The sequence below is a fragment of the Taudactylus pleione genome, unplaced genomic scaffold (assembly GCF_031769625.1).
Source record: "Taudactylus pleione unplaced genomic scaffold, aTauple2 ptg000375l, whole genome shotgun sequence".
In the NCBI taxonomy this organism is placed as follows: Eukaryota; Metazoa; Chordata; class Amphibia; order Anura; family Myobatrachidae; genus Taudactylus; species Taudactylus pleione.
Window position 1 is genome coordinate 1,942,586 of NW_028284776.1, and position 21,701 is coordinate 1,964,286.

At 41.7% G+C, this 21,701-nt stretch overlaps 1 protein-coding gene across 1 annotated transcript in view; it reads left to right on the forward strand.

Moving 5' to 3' along the window:
- Positions 1-21,701, forward strand: part of LOC148508161 (phosphatidylinositol 3,4,5-trisphosphate 5-phosphatase 2A-like) — a 132,473-nt gene that overhangs the window by 20,381 nt on the left and 90,391 nt on the right. Inside the window, exons 3-5 of the mRNA XM_088444976.1 lie at positions 4,336-4,474; positions 12,372-12,567; positions 14,140-14,227. Coding sequence (XP_088301102.1) covers positions 4,336-4,474; positions 12,372-12,567; positions 14,140-14,227 — 423 coding nt within the window. The remainder of the gene's footprint in view (positions 1-4,335; positions 4,475-12,371; positions 12,568-14,139; positions 14,228-21,701) is intronic.

Consider the following 21,701-nt stretch of genomic DNA (forward strand, 5'->3'; position numbering starts at 1 on the left):
TGACCGGCATTGGTAGCAGCCTCGCGCTGACCACATTAAGAGACACCGGGCACTTGTTTGGAGGGAGTGTGGGACCTGGCCATCTACTGTCTCTCCTGCACAGTCCATCAAGCAGCCTTTTGCTCCCCGCTGACAGCTCTCCACATTTTATTTTTGAAAACTAAAATCTGGATAATAACCAAATTTTCATATAAAAGCAACAATGCAATTATTAATACAGTGATATTTATCACTATATTAATAAATGCATTGTTGTTTTTCTATGAAAAATTGGGTTATTAGCCAGATTTTAATTTTCAAAAACAAAATGTGGCTCTTCAAGACGTCTCATTTTTCTCAAGTAGCTCCCATCCCAATCAAGGTTGGAGACCACTGGCCTAGATGATACTGAGTTTAAAGGTCAGTTACAGTTATTATTAGCATTGATTTTAGCTAATAAAAAACTATTAGTATAATTGCTGCCATTAGTGAATGGTTACCTTTCAAATACATTTTACACCTTTTATGTATTGTAAGGCTCCATAAATATTCAAAATGCCAGATAAACCAGTGATTAGACTAATCCTAATAAATATTCAAAAACAAATGTATTTGTGGTATAGAAATATAACTGTTAGCTATTTGGAATCAATTACATTGATGTCAGCATAAGTTGATTCCAGGAATTATTCACAAATACAAACACCAGCTCAGCGTTCTCTGTCTCTGTTCTGTGTCTCGCCCCCCTCTCTTTCTTTACTCCGTTTGGTTATTTTTTCAACATACATTGCATAATTTGGTTTCCTTTCACAGCCATACACAAAGGTGTTATATATTATGTCTCAGATCACAAATTATGACACAACCACATGTACCAACCAATTCCCACATGTCATAGTGAATTATATTAATTTTATTTATTATTTGCCTGTCGAAGAAGGGAAGTCCCACCTTCAAAAGTAATTATTATAATAGAATATCGCGGCGCTCATTTTAGATGTCCCCCCTTTTTTTTCTCTTTAAAAAAATAAAATAAATTTGTATGAAAAAATATTGCTATAGATTACTGAAATGGATGACATACGATGCAAAACAATGTCCATAAAATCATACAGTCTTACTTTTCCTTTTATGTTCCTCCCACTCTCAGTTGGGAAAGTTCAGTAGGATTAATCACAACTCCATGTTTTCCCTATGGGCGCAGTCACTAATCTAATCTTCCTCAATATTATGCAGTAGTCTATAAACAAAGTCCTCTAGTGTTCACAGCAGTCCACAAGCATAATAGCATCAGTCTAGGGGATGGTCCCCATCCAAATTCCTGTTAGGTGGTCAACTGGATTTAAACACTTTCTTACGTCCATCCGATGTCTCCTGTGCTGGTCTCTTCCTCTGTCTCTCAGCTGTGGTGTGAGTGGGAGTAAGTGGCCCAGTGTATGTATTTTGAAAATCACACTATAGATGTACTATGTGTAATTTATTTCAACAAACATTAGTACAATAAGCAGCATGACGTGCAACTTCCAAAAGTACTGAAATTGAAGGTAATAGCGTCCCCAACGCATTTCATCCCATAGAGGGACTTTTTTCCCTCTATCATGCCTCCCAACATGACCCTCTCCAGGAGGGACACAATGGTCTGGTCCTGGACTTCCCTGGTAATTTATGATTGGTGGCGGCTCCAGAGGTGGGGCTGCAGCACAGTCCAAAATCCAAATAGGGGAGTCACACCAACTGCCAGTGAGTCCCAGCCAGTGATGTTTGTCAGTGTGTGAAATGACAGTTGGTGTGACTCCCCTATTTGATTTTTGAACTGCGCTGCAGCCCCGCCTCTTACCAGGGGAGTCCAGGACCAGAGCATTGAGTCCCTCCTGGAGAGGGCCATGTTGGGAGGTATGCTCTATGGGAGGAAACGCATTGATCGTAGCCCTTATTAATCCTCCAGCAGTTTATTCTCTGTTGTGTTATCACATGACTGCGTTTATCCATGTGGTCGTACAACTGAATCTGCATTCCATATACAACATGGTGTAGTCATCATTGTGTGCAAACATAGGGCCTGATTCAGAGGTGCACGCAAAACCTGTAGCGGAAGTTGTACTGAGACGCCCACTACTACAGTCTCAAATCCGCCACTTGCGTACATAAACGTACCATCGGTCCCACCATCGTTCTTCATAGCATCACTATGGGCGCTCAGAATATGCGTAGCAAGTAAGTCGTCTGAGCCTTTACTACTGCATACAGATGTGCATTTACAGGCCGAGACACCCCCCAAATAGTCTCAGCACGCCTGCGTTTGCCTCGTCACCCTCGTAACTTCCAACAAATGTTCCCTGCCTGTCAATCACACTGCGTTTAAGTCCTCACTGCAACCCACCTTGGTCATCTAACTTGGCGTTTGTGTAGTATAAAATACATTTCTCTGATCCACAAACATCGGCTTTGCGTGCGTCTCTGAATCAGGCCCAAAAGCACCAGTTTGAAAAAAAAAAAGTCATTAGATATATAGACCACAATGGAAGTAGTCTGAATTTAAAGATATCAGGGCAGAAATTATTATTTTTTATTTTTAAAACAATGATGTTTATTCAGAGGGGTAAGAACAGGTTTTTAAAAATGTCAGTACTAGAATACTAGATACAACACGATCAGTAACACCATCAAACCAAACTAGACAGGAAACCACGATTCTTAGTAAATCTGTGATCTGGGGCAACAAAAATTCATACGAGACACTGCGATGCCCAGTGTGCTTAAACACAGCCAGACACAGGGGCGTTTCTAGAGAGGAGGGGGCCCATGTGCAGTCTTCGACATGGGCCCCCTCCTCTCTGTCCGGCGGCCGGCAGCGCACTGAGCTGTGCGCGGCCAGTGCCAGAGTTATAGACCCTTGGCACTAGAGTGCGCCCAGAGTCTATAGAGTATGCGCAGGTCACTGGGAAAATGGTGGCCATTTTTCCTGTACTGTGCATGTGCAAACAACGGAAAAATGGCTGTGGCCGCCATTTTCCAGTCGTTTTTACAGCGCCGGACCCCCGCACCGACGTGGGACTTCGGAGAGGTAAGTAATACTATGGGTGCACACATTATAGATACGCCCCTGGACAGACATGATTCTTAGTAAATATACCCCTAAGAAAGAAGACAGCTTTCCCAAATGGTCAGTACTTGAGCCATGCCCACCACATATGTGGAATGTCATCCTCCTGGCCACAAACATGAAATTAAAATCGAGAGAAATGTAAAATCTTCTGCATTTTTTGGCTGTGAGATACCTGTCAATACGTCCTTTGTATTCGATTTCCATGAAGCTGATGCAGATCACATTGGTTCCCAAACTGTGAGAGGTACAGTTTCCCTGAGCCAAGATTCCCACTGAAACATATAAGGAGATTTATGACGTGTCCTTTTTACAAGGCATGGCCAGAGTGTAGAAAGTAATAATAATGGGAAAGGGAATCGTTATGAAATACCGAAGGAGGAAATGCCGGCTGTCAGTACAGTGACTGCGGCATCCTGATGGCTGTAATCCCAACAGGGGAACGGTGAGTACTGTACCCCTGTCCTATTTACACTCCTAACCCTGCTTTTTTGTACCCTTATACTAACCCTCCCTACCACGCACCCTAACCCTCTCGGTAAGTGCCTAAACCTAACCCTCCCCCCTTAGTGCCTAACTCTAACCCTCCCCCTTTAGTGCCTAACCCTAACCTCCCCCCGGTGGTGCCTGAACTTAACCCCCCCTGTCTGGAGCCTAACCCTAACCTCTCCCCTCCTGTAGCCTAACTCTAAGTCCCCCTGGGCTGCCTAAACCTAACCCGCCCCCCTTGCGACTGATGTTTACCTTTCCCCGGTCTCCTTACGATCAGGATGCCAGCTGCCGCGATTCCGACATCGGCATCCCCAATCATATCAGGATTCCGGCACGGGTGTTCTCTCGGTGATCGAGATTCCTGCCGCTGGGATTTTGGCAGTCGGCATCCCGATCGTAGGGATATTAACCATATCCCATGGGAAAGTTAGCAGGTGGCTTAAAATACGTGTTCAGAAACCATGATAGTTGTTAACTTTATAATAAGGACATATTTATAAAGCAGCAGCATCCTACTTTGTTCTATACTCTCTACAACTAGAAATAAACAAAGTAATAGAATAAGGCTGTGTAATAACAAACAGACATAAACAGCCCTGCTTGCAAGCTTACAATCTATATATAAACATTAGTCTGGTCCATTATTATCCATACTTGTATGCTCACACATCATTATTATCAGGGTTCTGTATAATGCAGTATCTCGTGGTTTAAAATTTTCTTTTTGTTGTTTGCAGTACTCTGACATCTCTGTTGTTCAGTCTGTTCAAGGTGTTGAGTTGAAAAAATTCCCGGGTCTCAGTGAGCTGATCTTTGCCTACGCACGGAAGGGAAATGGTCTTGTGACTGCGTTACAGCATCCTATAGGCCAGAAAGGAGCGCAAAAAGATGTACAAGCTGGTAAATCTCTTATTTCTGAGCTCATTTTGAGAAGCACAAACAACAAGCTTTAATGTATTGACTGTCTGCTTATAGATAACAACAAATTGTGTGAAGAAAACAAAGGCACGTCACACGGAAATGTAGATATGAGCCAAGCACATGATTTTCTGAAACACAGAAATACAGATATGTGATGGCATAACATGACCTACAGGGCTATATACATTAGTATGCCCTATTTATAGTGTGCATTTGTTTGTGTGTTTGTAGGTATACATGTTTTTTTTGGGGGGGGCGTTGTTTTCCTTCTTTTTTCTAATACATAATATTTTTTTAGCTAAGTCTTAACAATAGCCATATCTTTATTCCACGTGTTTGTGAATTATTTTACTGTATATGTCGCCTACTCCCCACCATGACTTTTGGGAGACTGTTCAATGGATCTATCACTTCTTTAAAAAGTTCTTCCTTATGTCTCCTGTTAGTCTATACTCACATAGTTTGTCTCCTGGTTTTAGAAATCCTGTTATCTTTAAAAATACTGTTTCTATTAATACTTTTGAAATATGTAACTGTTACTATCATCACTATTCTCTCCTTTATGCTTTTCCTGCTACTTATACCTCTCCCTATACAATTTAGTATTTTACTGGATTTTCCTACTGCTTGATTATACTGCTTAATTAGAAAATCATTAAAGTAACTCTGGTGCAGATGGAACGCACAGCCTGTGAGCTCCTGCATTTCCCCCTGGCATCCTCACTAGGGGGCTCCCCAGCTAGGTTCTGCCCTGCTTCTGCTGTCTGTCCCATTACCCAGCCCATCTGCACAGTAGTCTGCACAATTTGTAGGCATCGACTATCTAGTTTTCCCAGATTATCCTCTTGGCAGTGTGAAATACTATTAAGCCATAGAGACAACCATAGACAGGACTCTTGGATAACTACTGTACATCCATAACAGATGCTACTAGGAGTAGAGACTGAACATCCACACTCACTTGGGACACTACAGTGAATCCTGGAAAGGGACAATGGGGGGATATGTACTGTATCAAACCTTGAAGAGAGATAAAGTACCAACCAATCAGCTCTTAACTGTCATTTTTCAAACATAGCCTGTAAAATGGTAGTTAGAAGCTGATTGGTTGGTACTTTATCTCTCTCCTCTTTTTCACTCTCCAAGTTTTGATACATGTCCCCCAAGGTGTCTAATATAACCACTGCAGATACATCTATCTGTAGCTGTGAGCTTCTGCTAATGTTCAGTGTTGGTATACAGCAGTGAAAATAGCAATCTCTGATAAAGTGACCACAACTAGCTTAACACACCCCCAATAAGCTTTGCTTTACCATGGCATCCATGCCTGTCACATATAATACTAATTGTCACATAAGTTGGTGCATTATTACTAAGAAGAATGGCAGGGAAATCTCCATACTCAAGAAGTCACTGCAGTCCTTGCTGAAACCATTGTTCTCCAAAATGGGACAGCTGTTGGCTCGGTAATAACAAACTTTGCTTGCCCAGATGGCAACTTTAACATGTTTTGCTCTGAGTATCAGGTGTCTTCTCTTGTCCCTTTACCTTTTCTTTCAAGCATTGTTACTTGTTATTTATTTTAAAAAACAAAAAAGTATAGTTATGATTTTGATCTGTGTAGGAGTGAGTAACCACCACAAAGCCAAAAACATCAACTTTCAAAAAAGATAGGGTAGGTTAGTAGAGCAGTGTCGTCCACAGTGATAGCTATCAACACAATGGATTTAATTACTTCATTGTTATATTTAGAGCATTAAACAAACTTCAGGACTAAAACATAAGTGCTGCTCTGCTAGTAGCTCCTCATGGGCTGATTTGTGAAAGGTTGGCTGTAGGGAAACAATGCTTTTTAAAAATCCTATATATTTTAGAGCTGTCACTGCTGTGGAAAATAATAGCATTGTTGTTGCTATCAGGCACATAGTCCTGATTATGAGTCACACTCTGTATATGACCCAAAATAGGGCTCTATGCATCATCACTTAATTTCTACAAAATTAAGATTTTCACCTATTTTTGTAGAAATTGAGTGTCAGGGTTATTCATCATACTTGTAATGCAAGAGATATCACTGACATCTCCTGGTTATGGAGCGTACACACGGTCAGATTTGTCAGACTTGTCAGATTTGTCAGATGAACGACTGAACGACTAAACGATTTGAACGATTTGAACGATTTGACCAAAGTTTTGAACGATTTGAACGATTTGAACGATTTTTGACTGCATTAAAATGAATGGAATCGTCCAAGTCTGACTGCAAACCCATCAGATGTCAGATATCGTTATCTGACAAACGGGAACGCGCATCGTTGATCGTCCATCGTTCAGGCATGTCAGATATGAACGATTTTCCTTCAGATATGAACGACTGAACGATTTTTAAATCGTTATCGTCCATATCTGAAGAAAAAATCTGATCGTGTGTATGCACCATTACAATTGTCCCCATGATAATTTCCACAGTCCCTATACTATGTTATGGGGATGTGGAAATTATGAAATTCATCAATTTCCAAAAAAGCATTTTTTTCGGAACTTGACAGTGATACTGTACGCCACCCTGAGATGGCATATAGTATCCGATACAACAGAAAGAACTGAAAAGATCCCTCCCTGTTGTGTCCTCTTACCTTCCTGACGCTGCCTCCCGGATTCCCGAGCTTTCCTCCAGTAAACCAGATTTGGAGAGGACACAGCAGTGGCGACGAGGGACTGGCGCTGCGAGGCTGCACTGTCTCAGCAGGAGTCATAGACTCCCACAACAGCTGCAGCTCTGCGGCGGCAGGGGGTGGAGGGACATCATCAGCGGGGTTGGCCGCGGTTGAGCAGAGAGGTGCGCCGAAGCAAGCGGGGGAGGGGGCGTGCAGGGGAGGGGGACTGGACTCTGGCCCTGATTCAGAGCCGTCCCTCCTTCATTTTGGAGCGGCCTCCTGGCCGCTCGCATAGCTGTGGGTGACCACCCACAGCTATAGCGAGCAGCCAAAATGATGGTCGCAATGGTCAAGACCATCGTGACCATCGGGCTTGCGATGAGACCCACTGCCGCAAGCCCAGAAGTGCTTTTGGCTCTATCAGAGCCAAAAGCACTCCCACTTACATCACTAGTGATGTCAATGGGGCCGGCCCCAGACGGTAGGCGTTCCCGTCTGGGCAGCCACACCCCCGGCACGCCCACCCAGGGGTGTGTGCTGTCACTCAACATCGACAGCACGCCCCCTTTGGTGCGAGACCCATAACGACGGCTTGGCGCACTTGGGCAACATCGACCCATTGCGAGCGCTCAGCGCTCGCGAGCGCGTCTGAATCAGGCCCTCTGTCTTCTCTCCTGCTGCTTCACTGTCTCTTCACAGCTGCTTCAAGACAGGCTGCGAAGAGACAGTGAAGCAGGGAAAATGTCCCCTTTTTCCAAAAAGCTGTCCGCAAAAGGAGCAGCTTTTCAGAAGTGATAATTAAGTATAGGAGTTGGCATTATGAATGCCTCCTATTCAAAGATTGAACTCGCATCGAGTTCAATAGTTAATTATCACAGGGGATACTTTTCCCTTCGTGAATAGACCATAGTGAGTTTTAGCAGATGCGCATAAGCAGTAATGAATTTATGCATTTGTGAATATCTCCTGGGCAATCTCTCTGTGACATGGGCGTTTCAAAACTTGTATCATGGGCGTGTAGCTAGGGATCCGTGCTATTCCTAGGTGCACGCACAGCAAAGTGAAGCCTGGTTCTGAGGGATTTCCTGCGCCCAGCATGGGACAGGTCCAAGTGCCAATACTATTTATGTCAGTGGGCGGTGCGGCTTTACTCTTGAAGCTGTATGGATACTCACATTAGTATTACGTAGTAAATTTTCCTGCCGCTGCTGTCCACACTCACATCCGCTTTGTGCCTGAATCAGAATAGAGCCTATCATTTGTAATGTAGATGTACTGTAACCAGGGTTGAACACAGGTATAGGGGAAACCCCCGGTGGGCCCCACTCCCTGAGGGCCCACCCCCCCCTCTGGGGAAGAGGTTCCAGATTGTGTACTTAAATTGAATGATACATATTTTGGTGAGACGGGTTGTCTCTCACCTGAATTGCCGATATTCTAGTGGAATCAGCTCCCTCCAAGGAGGGCTGGAGTGAAACCTGTGCGTTCTGCATTAGCAGTGGAGGTGTGGAATTCCAGGTTTTCACATTTACACAGACCCAGCTGGAATAATCACTGGAGCACAGGAAGGGTTTAAAGCTTCCACACACCTGATGCTCCTTGTTCTGATGCTGGACAAACTGGACAGGCGATAGGCTGGGGGTGGTGGTTAGGATTAGGGTGCCAGGGCCTGGAGGGTCCATAGACATTAGCACAAGGAGTGTTGAGACATTTACTTTTATATTGTTTGCTTATTTTCTGTTATGTGCCTGTGTGTGTCCAGGCCTAAACTCACGTATGCTAAGGTGCAATGTTTGCTGCTATTAAAAAGCCACTGCTTTACCAAAAATACCTGCCTAGAATCCTCATTGAAAAGTACCCGTTTTACAATATGTTACATTATCAAGGCCGGATTAAGGGCAGGACGAAAGCAGCGGTCGTCCTGGGGCCCCCACACACTGTCCCCGACCCCTGGCCACACGCCCGGCAAAAAGGTTGATCGCGATCTACTGGAAGCTCACGGAGCTCCCGCCTGTAGATCGCGATCAAGTTACGGTAAGTGGGAACGTTGGCCTCTGAATACTGACCGCTTCAGAGGCCAGCGTTCCCAGTGATGCAGTGCACGTGTGATGTCATGACGTCACCCACGCGCTGCAGATGAGAGGAGCCTGCGCGCCTCTACAGGATCCAGTTGGATCCAGCAGGCAGCGGCAGCAGCAGTAGCAGTGACGGCGGGACTCGGGAGCCGTCACGGCGTGGAGCAAAGACAGGTACGTTTTTTAACAGGGGTGTGGGCGGGGAGGGAGAGCTACTGGGGCACTACTTTACGGGGCACATCTACAGGGGGCATTTAAGAAGAGGCACAACTACTGGGGCATTGCAGGGGGCACAACTACTGGGGGCATTGGAGAAGGGGCACAACTACAGGGGGCATTGAAGAAGGGGCACAAATACTGGGGGCATTGGAGGAAAGGCACAAATACTTGGGGCATTGCAGAAGGGGCACAATTACTGGGGGCAATGAATAAGGGGCAAAACTACAGGGGGCATTGAAGAAGGGGCAAAACTACAGGGGGCATTGCAGAAGGGGCATTGCAGAAGGTGCACAACTACAGGGTCATTCCAGAAGAGGCACAACTACAGGGGGCATTGGACATCAGGCAGATAGACCAGTGTGTGTATGTATATATATATTTATATATTTATATATATAACTTATTGTTAATGGCCCCCACATGTTTGTTGCCCAGGGGCCCCCACAGACCTTAATCCGGCCCTGTACATTATACTGCACAGGACTATGATGTATTTTGTACAATGCATTGCTGTTATTAATCTGGTACATTATCTTTCATGCACTAGCAGTAGTTACTATATATATTTTTAAAGGGGCCCAGACCATGCTCTCTCTAATGGTTAGCCAAGCCTCTGTGGAGGCTGTCCACACCCCAAGGTATGGGTCCCTATCAGTGACGTGCAGTGAGGAGGTACACATGTATAAAAGCACAGTTTTTATATCAAAACTCTTTAGCATGACAGGGAGTATGATAGGGGAGGGAATATGGCAGGGGAGGCAGAGATGACTGCACGTCCCTGGTCCCTATCACTGCATTCCCCCAGTGGGCCCTTAATGCACTAGTCTGACACTGACTGTAACTATTATATGTTGTGTAGTACACTGACATCACTTGTATCTGCATTTTATGACACACAAAACAAAGTAGACACTAAGGGCCTGATTCAGAGCCGGACGCTATTTGCGCTCGCTCGTTCAGAAAAAGGGGCCGGCTATTTTAATTGAGCGCTCGCTCTTTGCGGTCTGTTAATGCCTCTATGTCTCAGCGAGCAAACGAAACATGCACTCGCTATTTTGTAAAGACGCCCCCTGGCCGCTCGCATCCTACGTCATCTACGCTATTTATTTGATTAATCGAGTACATCGAAAGGCGTCTGAACTGCTCGCAGTGCTTGTGGTTGGATTTTCCTACCGCAATCATGCGAACAATTCAGGCTAAGAGACAACCAAGTGCCGTGGTCGATGACGCTGCTTTGTTAATTATGCACACCCTTAAAACGACCGTTTTGACCGTTTGGCATGCCTGCGTTCGGATCACCACTCCCCGTTTTCAAGCACCTTCCCCTGTTACCACCCACAAACGCCTCATCCTGTCACTCAAAATAGCAGGCACTCGCTATTTTGCGAGCGCTCGATTTACGACCGCAATGACTGGTTGGCGCATGCGCATTATGACCCATATGCATGCGCAGTTGTGCGAACATCGCTCGGAACGAACGAGCGGCCGCTTACGAGCGGCTCTGAATCAGGCCCTAATTTCCTAATGTAAATATAGCTGCAGAGCCCAATTTTTTGGACCAGAAAAGCCATATAACTAATATTAAGTTACATACATTGCAGCTCACACAGTGACCGAGTGGAGACCGATATGGGGAATAAAGTGGATATGCGCCACTCTTTCCTTCATATTTGCCTTATACATACAGTAGACCCCCAAATTCTCCAAAACAATGTGGTCTTAGCAGGTTGGATATAGATAGATTTATTCAAATCACCTCATTCAGGTCTGGTTAAGTGGAATTACATTTATTAGAGCTCCATGGACAGACTCCATCACATCCATTAGAACTTTTTGAATAAACAAAGAAATGTATTATGTCAGTAATATAAACAATTATTAATTTTTCTTTTCTTTTCTATTCATGGAAATATGAATACATACAATAATAGAAACCAAGATAAAAGACAGTGTATACCATAATTATTACATTTATGCTGGCAGACACAGATTACATATTACACAATAAAAGCAAGTGATGGGAAATCAATGGGCACCTTACAGCCACCGGGAGTCCTCGACCATTGTGACCTTCCTTACAGTAAATAAGGCTGCTGAAATCTATAAAAAATATATATAAGTAGCAAAGAATAAATATTCTTGCATCACATGGGTTGGTTGCCTATAGTACAGCCCTGCCCACATATGATGACATGCCACTTGGCATACCTCATTTAGGGGCTCATTTATCAATGAGTTTTACCATATGCAACGAGTTTAAAACTTGTTGCAAATGATAAATACTAGGGATGTGCAGGTTTGGATAGTTTTGAATTTTCCCGCCAACTTGGATTTTTCCCGCCAAAACTCGGGTCTCAGAAAGAGGCAAAACGTCATCTTTTATGAACAAACATCATCATTCCTGGACAAAAGTCCATGGAAGATTATGCTTGTCCATGAAAGATGACGTTTTGCCTCTTTCTGAGACCCGAACTTGGCGGGAAAATTCAAACATATCCGGACCTGCACATCCCTAATAAATACTAGTGCTCCAGCCAATCAGCTCCCAACTGTCATTTTTCAAACAATGATCACCATTATCAAACATAACAAGTTTGTAAACTCATTGCGTATGGTAAAACTCGTTGATAAATGGGCCCCTAAATGTAATTCTAGAAGTGCAGCTCATATATAACATATAGAGTACATGCGTTTAATGTTATGCGCAGGTCAAATATTAGAATAATATTAAGAAGATATGGCTGGTCAGAAAAAAGAATAGAGTGAAGGAAATGATAAAGAGGATGGAATGGATAGATTAGATTGAGGAAGAGTGGGAATACATGAATAACATGGTAGGCAATCATGAGAAAAAGGGGATTGACCTTCAGAAAAGCTATTTTTTATGGTGTTATTATATTTATAGTTATTTGTTACCTTTTTCAGATGTTCATGGATGGAAATGCTCATGTCACAAAGGCTTCATCTATGCAAGTTCAAGGGATGATTCATCTCTATGGAGTGTTGCAAACAGCACCCATAACCCAATCCTACCAGATGGACAGCAGAGTAGTAGGATGCAGGATCAGCACCAGTGTGCGCTGAGTACAGAATTGGAGAAGCAGTGCCAGCACCTGGACAGGTTAGCTGTTATTACAAGAGAAAACCGTATGTTAGTTGGGCAAGAGAAAGTCTGTACACATTTTTTTCTACTTGTCATTAGTAGTGGTAGTGTTATTGGCCAGTTCAGTTACGGAGGAAGACCCAGACAAGTCATTTGTGTCCTGATACTCAGATTCAAATTGTGGTATCCCCTTCATCTAATGTTTGCCATGTTAGAGCTTGTAATAAAGCCCTACCCAAGCTATGGAGCCCTGAATTAAGTGATAAGTAGTATATTCCTTTTTATTTGAATCAATAGGATCTGGTCATAATTACAGAATCCAAACCCCCTGCTCTGCCGGGATGCTGGCGCTTGGTATCCTGACGGTCAGAATCCCGATGCTGGCATCCCGACAGGGTTAGGATACCAAGACTTGTGGGTCAGTATCCTAACCCTCTCCCTATCCCTAACCTTATCTCTAACCCTCCCTCCTCTGTGCCAAAACCTAACCTACGCCATAGTGCCGAAACCTAACCTCCCTCTCCCCGCACCCTAAACCTTTACCTCCCCCCTTAGTGCCTATCCCTAACCCTGCCCCTAACCTGAGTACTTATAGTATTTACAGTTGGGATGCCAGCGCCGAGATTCTGAAATGTGCCAGGATACCGACACTCTAAGCGCTGGCCTTCCGAACATCTGTATTTTGACTGGATGCCGCTCTGACGAGCACTGGACCAAGTCTTGGGGAGCGGCAGAAGAACCTAGCACCAGCCCTTCACATAAATGTCCTCATTAGTCTCCTTATATACTGGATAGTGTATGTAATACAGTATTAATAATTAACACTATAGATGTTCTATGCTGGGCATGTGCAGCAGCTCCATTCTGTCCCTTATACTGCATGTAGTGGCTGCAGCTTTAACAACATTGTGTAATATAATACTTTTATTGTGATAATGATATAAGCCACTGGACAGGCAGAGGGTGGAGGGGTAATTCCGGGCAACTGGAACCCCCCCCCCACACACACCTTCCCCTGTATTTGCCTCTGAGGATGTATATCATGTAATCAATTGTCTAAGTGATTATAATTGGCCTCCCCACACTGCAAAGTTCTGCAAGCATCTATGATTAGAAAATTAACCATTTGTAATCTTAAGGAAAGGAGAGTGCGAATTGCAAATATGGAGCCTAAACTATTTTCAGAGTGGTGAATGCTTGTAATGGTGGAAAATCTTTTCTTAACACATTATTACATGCTGTTGGTTTCTGAAAGGTAGTAAAGTAATCACCCCTTTCAGAGCAGTAAGGTCCACAAAGTTAATGACGAAACTCCCCCACTCGCAGGAAACTTCATGTTAAGGTCATTTTTTTAATTCAAATAATCATCATAGAAGAGATGCTCAACTCTTCCCGATGATATCAGTACAAAATATAGAAATGTAATATGTAAGATAATTAAGCAGAGAGAACAATTTTGTCTGTTGTGCATCTGCAATGTTCCTCTTTAGTGGTAAAGATGGAAGCAAAGACCTTCTTCAGGATTTTAGTAGCTTTACATAAGAACACCCAAACTCTCTCATTTACCAACTATTTAATGTAATTTCTTAGAAAAATGAAAAGTACATGGTACAGTCTGAAGATCCTTGCAGAAGTATTTGGCAACGTGTGCACAGTATTGCTTCCTGATGGTGACCAGGTCTGTATCTTTCATCACTGCTTAGTAAATATTTGAGTCCCTATGTAGCCATAAATCTGGCAGTATCTAATAATAGCTATTTAGTAATGTTTTTCTGCATTATGCCAAACAACTTTTCTGACTTGTTTAGAGCAGTTTCCACTGTGCACCAGTCACCCCATGTAAACTTATATATAAGTTCACCTTCCCTTGTACTGTATGTATAATTTTGATGCTCTTCTTTAACAATGTTTGATTGACACGTGTTGTGAAGTTTCCTCTTCTGTTTACAGAATCTGTAAAATGTCCATTAATATTTTACTATACATACATTCAATATAAAAAAATCACCTTATAACATTCACAAATATATATGTATTTTTTTCCATACCATGGCAGGAGTCTAGACATGTATCCTTTTATATAGAGGAGCCTATAGGCAATCCAGAGCTTGGCAAATCTCACCTATGGGGCTGCTTGTGTGATTGAAAATGGGGTGCCGATATCTGTTGCAGTCCTCCCCTAGATACGTCCAGGGGGTTGGGTACAGAATGTCGGTGCTAGGGATCCCGGCGGTCAGAATCCCGATGCCAGTAACAGGGGCAAATGCAGGATTTTTCCAGGTGGTTTCCACACACACATATAGACATACACATACATGAAGATATACACACACATGTATACACACACATACATACATATATATATATATATATATATATATATATATATATATATATATACAGTCAGGTCCATAAATATTGGGACATTGACAGAATTTTCAGATTTTGGCCTCTATTCACCACCACAATGGTTTTGAAATGAAACAAACAAGATATGCTTTAACTGCAGACTTTCAGATTTAATTTGAGGGTAATTACATCCAAATCGGGTGAACGGTGTAGGAATTACAACGGTTTCTATATGTGCCTCCCACTTTTTAAGGGGCCAAAAGTAATGGGACTATCAACTCAAAAGCTATTTCATGGACAGGTGTGGGCTATTCCCTCGTTATTTCATTATCAATTAAGCAGGTAAAAGGTCTGGAGTTGATTCTAGGTGTGACATTTGCATTTGGAATCAGTTGCTGTCAACTCTCAATATGAGATCCAAAGAGCTGTCACTATCAGTGAAGCAAGCCATCATTAGGCTGAAAAATAAAAACAAACCCATCAGAGAGATAGCAAAAACATTAGGTGTGGCCAAATCAACTGTTTGGAACATTCAGCTCAGCAACACCAAAAGACCCGGAAGACCACGGAAAACAGCTGTGGTGGATGACAAAAGAATTATTTCCCTGCTGAAGAAAAACCCCTTCACAACAGTTGGCCAAATCAAGAACACTCTCCAGGAGGTAGATGTATATGTGTCAAAGTCAACAATCAAGAGAAGACTTCACAAGAGTGAATATAGAGGGTTCACCACAAGATGCAAACCATTGGTAAGCCACAAAAACAGGAAGACCAGATTAGAGTTTGCCAAACAACATCTAAAAAAAGCCATTACAGTTCTGGAACAACATCCTATTGACAGATGAGACAAAGATCAACTTGCACCAGAGTGATGGGAAGAGAAGAGAAGGGAAGGAACTGCTCATAATCCAAAACATACCACCTCATCAGTGAAGCATGGTGGTGGTAGTGTCATGGCGTGGGCATGTATGGCTGCCAATGGAACTTGTTCCCTTGTATTTATTGATGATGTGACTGCTGACAAAAGCAGAAGAATGAATTCTGAAGTGTTTCGGGCAATATTATATGCTCATATTCAGTCAAATGCTTCAGAACTCATTGGACAGCACTTCACAGTGCAGATGGACAATGACCCGAAGCATACTGCAAAAGCAACCAAAGAGTTTTTTAAGGCTAAAAAGTGGAATGTTATGCAATGGCCAAGTCAATCCCCTGACCTGAATCCGATTGAGCATGCATTTGACTTGATGAAGACAAAACTGAAGGGAAAATGCCCCAAGAACAAGCAGAAACTGAAGACATTTGCAGTAGAGGCCTGGCAGAGCATTTGCAGTAGAGGCCTGGCAGAGCATCACCAGGGATGAAACCCAGCGTCTGGTGATGTCTATGCGTTCCAGACTTCAGGCTGTAATTGCCTGCAAAGGATTTGCAACAAAGTATTAAAAAGTGAAAGTTAGATTTAGGATTGGTTAGTTTGTCCCATTACTTTTGGCCCCTTAAAAAGCGGGAGGCACATATAGAAACCGCTGTAATTCCTACACCGTTCACCTGATTTGAATGTAATTACCCTCAAATTAAATCTGAGTCTGCAGTTAAATCACATCTTGTTTGTTTCATTTCAAAGCCATTGTGGTGGTGAATAGAGGACAAAATATGAAAATTCTGTCAATGTCCCAATATTTATGGACCTGACTGTATATATATAAACACACATCATACTTGTCTACTTTTGAAAGAGCATTTCAGGGAAATTGTGAAAACAACACCTATGAGCGTGCGGTAAAGTGGGCGTGTACTGTTACATATGAGAGGCGTGTGAAAAAATGGACTTACATCCACATTGTAAACAAGCCCAAAGCAGTCAGTAAGATTTATTTGTTGATGACAACACACTGATACTTTCCAGAAAACACATGTAGCAATAGGAATCATTGTGCTTTATAACCAATGCAGGGAATTGATACTAATGATCACATTTGAATCTATATATCTCTGTGTTTTTTTAATATAACAGGTTCATAATGGGGATAAGGGGCTATCGGGGAGATTGCTAGACTCTTCAGGGAGACAGGGAGATTGCTACTATTTCAGGGAGTCTCCCTGACAATGAGGGAGAGTTGGCAAGTACGATACACATATACAGTACATATATGTACACACATACATATATCACACATACCTAACACACAAATACATATAAAGTAACACAATGATGCAAGAGCGCAAAAAAGTACTCCTGTGTAGTGGCACACCTCTCAAAAGTAATTTAAAAATAAATCTTTAATTAGTTCTATTAAAACAGGAATCAAAACAAGACAATATGGATGAGGAAAACATCTGGAAAGAAAAATTCCAGTTTAAACAATGACATGGGAAATACAACAAAAAAAGAAACACATATAATCATTGCTGTGAAATTGGTGATAAATATAGATAAATGCCTCAAAGGCAAAAATCGGCGAAAATATAGGTAAGAATCAAATAAAAATAAAAGTGAAAGAAATACACATATTAAAATGCACCAAGACCACAATATTTGTCCATCTCAATATAAATGTATTATTAATCTGAGACCATCCTGTAATGGATAACATGAGATAGAGTGCCAGGTCTCCCAAAACAGTTAGTGTATACCCTAATCTGAGTGAAAAAGTAGAGCCTGTGTACTTACATACACCAGAATCCGCTGTTGGAGCACAAATGTGACGCATGAAATAAAGGCATTCCTGATGTTCCCTTACTGTCATGCCTTATAAAGGAATGAATTTTGAAAGAGCAGTATTTTATGAGAAAAATAAAGTAAATTGTATATAATGAAAAGGGTGGCTCTAAAGTGAGGACTTTACAGTGATGTCTAACATCATTGTCTTGCTCATCAAACCATTTTGCAACCAGAAGTGCTTTATGGATAGCATGTTTAAGATCTCATGAGGCCCATACGAGACACTGGTCTGGGGCCCCCTATATCTATACCTCCCAACTGTCCCACTTTCCTGGGGACTGTTCTGATAAGTGGGGACTTTGTTGAGATTAGGACCTTCATCCCTCTTTTTGTGAGCAAGGGAAGAGAGAGGCGGTCCAACAAGAAAGAGAGCAAGTGATTTGAAAACCAAACCTCCTATACCATATTCATACACTTGTGTGTATCAGTAATAGTGTCATTTGTGTGCACCTTGTCATTCAGTTAACCTCCTCCCCATTTTTTTTTTTATAAAACACACATTTCTCAGCATTCCATACCTGGGACGTGAACTCTCAACCTCATATACCACAGTCAGACACTTAACACATGAAATATATATTAGCTTGCGCTCATCTTTTGAAAATATTGTGGCTGGGTGATATGTGTACGATTGTTAAAATGATAATGCTGATAGGTTTAAAATGTAATTGATTTTTATTAAGCCCATGTAAATATAAATATGAATGAGTACAAACAGACTAACATAAACATTAGGAAGGGGTGGTGGGGGGAGGGAGGAGGAGGGGAGATATAAGAAAAAAGTAAAAATTTAAATATAAAATAATTACAAAGAAAAATTAATTTAAATTACATGGGAAATGCACAAGAACACTGTCCAATAATGCTAAACTTAAAAAGACAACAAGTGATCAAAGATCCAATGGTAAAAAAGAAAAAAATCAATCAAGAACACTGTGTCCAGACGTTTATATTAGTATAAAAAGTTTATTTTGTTAAGAGTGTGTACTAAAAGGTGCAGCTGGTAGTGTTGATGTTATGGATAACAATATAAATGTACCAATGCTCAATTCCTTATGAGAACCAGAACCTCATGTTGTTAATAAAAGTAGGCTGTCAGCCCTGCAGTGGCTGGCAGTCTCTCCCAGATGCGGTGGTGTGGTGAAGGTAAGTAACCAGGGCTAGCCGCAACCTAAGGGACTGCTACATACACTGCCTGCCACCACAGTTTTGTTTAAGCGTTAGTTACTTACCTTCAGTTAACACATGGAGCTATTTGCTCCTGCATAGGTATCCTGGTATATGAAGCTATTCATAATAGTCAGTTTATAACCAGTGCAGCTAAGCAGATCTATGTTGTGTAAAGCCATACATCAAATCACCTGCAGCCACACATTACATAGATCTACTTAGTTGCAGTGGTGTTAAATTGATAGTTACAATTAGCTTCATAAAGTTACAATTACCACACTTCCTACATAGAAGCAAATAGTTCCATGTGTTAGGTGTTTGACTGCAGTGTGTGAGATTGAGAGTTCAAATCCCTTTACATGCTTAAAAGTGTTTTAAATAAAAGGGGGTTTAACTTAATGACAAGGTGCACACCAAATCACACCGTTACTGATCGCTAATAAGTTAAGTGTATGAAAATGGTATGGGAGGTTTGGTGTTCCAATCCCTCAAATCAGAAAGCTCTGAAAATAGTGTAAGTGTACTATAAATGTGTATGTATCAACCTTCCTGGACACACAGCAGCGTGTGCTGGGCTGGGGAGAGATGTTGCTGCAGCTGACAGGTAAGAATAGGAGAATATAGTTAAAGTATCCTCACAGGAAAGCCATAGAGAGAGACCTGCAGAATACCAAAAAGGAAGAACCTTTTGTGGGGGCACTGCTTGAAAAAAAATTGAAAACATTTTTTTTTGTGATAAATCGAAAGAAATTAAAACGTCATTTTTGATATATATAAGTAAGAAGATGTCACGCTTGTATTGCCCAAATGTTATTCTTCACAGTAAATTCATACCCTAGACTCAAACATTAAAGAAAGTAAAAATCAAATAAAGTCATATATAAATATCAACATTGTTTATAAATATTAATTGATATGCTAAATCCAAGGAAAATAAAATGTATATACAGTAGATAATATTAATTTAAAAGGTATAATAAAGGACTAACTAGAACAATAATCTGAGCTTGGTGAAAATAATTTTAGTATCACAAGACATATTCATGTGAGATCATGGCAGGAGAGAAAATATATACCCCATGTATGGATTAAGGCATTAACACTTATTCAATGGTTGGACAAAAACATCTATTATCCATTCAAAACGTTGATTCACACTAAAAAAATCACTGTGCGCAGCAAACTGTATATCCGATAATAATTTTTGCGAGCAAAATGTCTATAGATCCCAAGTGCAGGTATGGGTCAGTAACATCAGAATACTAGTTTCCTGCAGGTCTGCAGTAAATCATCTCTTATTCAATACCAGATGCATACATGTATCTTATACACAATGTTACAGCAGATGTGCATGTGATCATAGTGTAGCAAAATGTTGTTATTCTGCACTCTGGCATATAGTGTTACAAAGATCAACTATTGGTCTCAATTTAGCAGTCAGAAATTAACAAGATATATCATAGGGGATATGTGCCACAAACATCACATAGTGCATAACACATAATAGTCATGAGGTACAGTGCTGCCGGGATATTGTACATCAGTGTGCAATGGCGTGTATACACGTTAGATGATCTATGTCCATAAATATATAAACAATTCAGACGTCTCTGATAAGCTCATAATTCAAATGTATTCAGATAGAAAAAATAAAGAAGTTGTACGGTCATGGTCAGTACCCCAAAGCTGGATGTGTGCTAAAAAGCAGTGACCAAGTAGTATGAGGGGTCAGAGATACGGCGGTAACAAATAGAAGAAAGATAGGTCATCTCTGCTGTCCGTATAGAAGTTAACCGGCTGGGTCCCTGGTACACAGTATTGCGGGCAGCACTGTCAGAATGGATGAGAGGGTGACTAATGAGGAGAAGAAGAATGCCTATATGTTACTGAATCAGCAGGATCAACGGGGTTCTATAATTGCCACCGAATAAATAGACCAGCAAGATAATTTTTTAGCATAACAAGTTATGTGGTGTTGTCATGAGATAAATAAACAAATAAATAACATAATCATGAATATATATACACAGTTCAGACGTATCTGATTAGCTCAAAATTCAAATGTATGCAGATAGTAGAGATAAATAAGTTGTACAGTCGTAGTCAAGACCCCAGAACTGGATGTGTGCTAAGAGCAGTGAACAAACAGTATAGGGGCGCAGAGACATGGCGTAACAAATGGAAGAAAGATAGGTCACCTCTGCTGTCAGTATAGGAGTTAACCGGCTGAGAGGTAAGAGGGGGTAACGGTAACTAGCACCCACTTCCCCTCCTCCCCCCTTGGCTGCAACTGGAGGTGCCCATATATGCCGTATGGCTGCCTGGAGGAGCCAATCAACAGAGCCACCCAGCCCTATGCCTAGAACATTATTAATAATAATAATAATAATAATAATAATAATTTTATTTATATAGTGCTTTTCTCCCATAGGACTCAAAGTCTCTTTACAGACATCAGAAAACATGGTACATTGTACAAGGATTTGGTGTTGCATAAAAAAAAACCTGTAGAAATCCACACCGAGATAATTAAAATCAACTGAAATCTAGAGAGCACAATAAGCATATTGCAGGGTTGGTGCACACGTTTTGGGAATTAAATTCTATGGGTTAAATATTCCATCCACAAAGGTACCAAATGAGGCAGCCGTTTTGGGCGCACTACGTAGGATTACCCTGGGTGGAATAAGTTACGCCCAGAAAATACAAAATGGGTGTGGTTGCAGCGTCCTGATGCTAGGAGTACGGTCCCACCATAATAGTCAGGGCCATGTATTTTTCATCCCATCCACGAGTGTACCAGGTGAGGCAGCCATGGTGGGCGCACTACGAAGGTTGCTCTGTGGGAGATAAGCCATACAAGAATCCAAGGCATATATGGGAAAACTGACATGTGTGGCAGTATGTTATA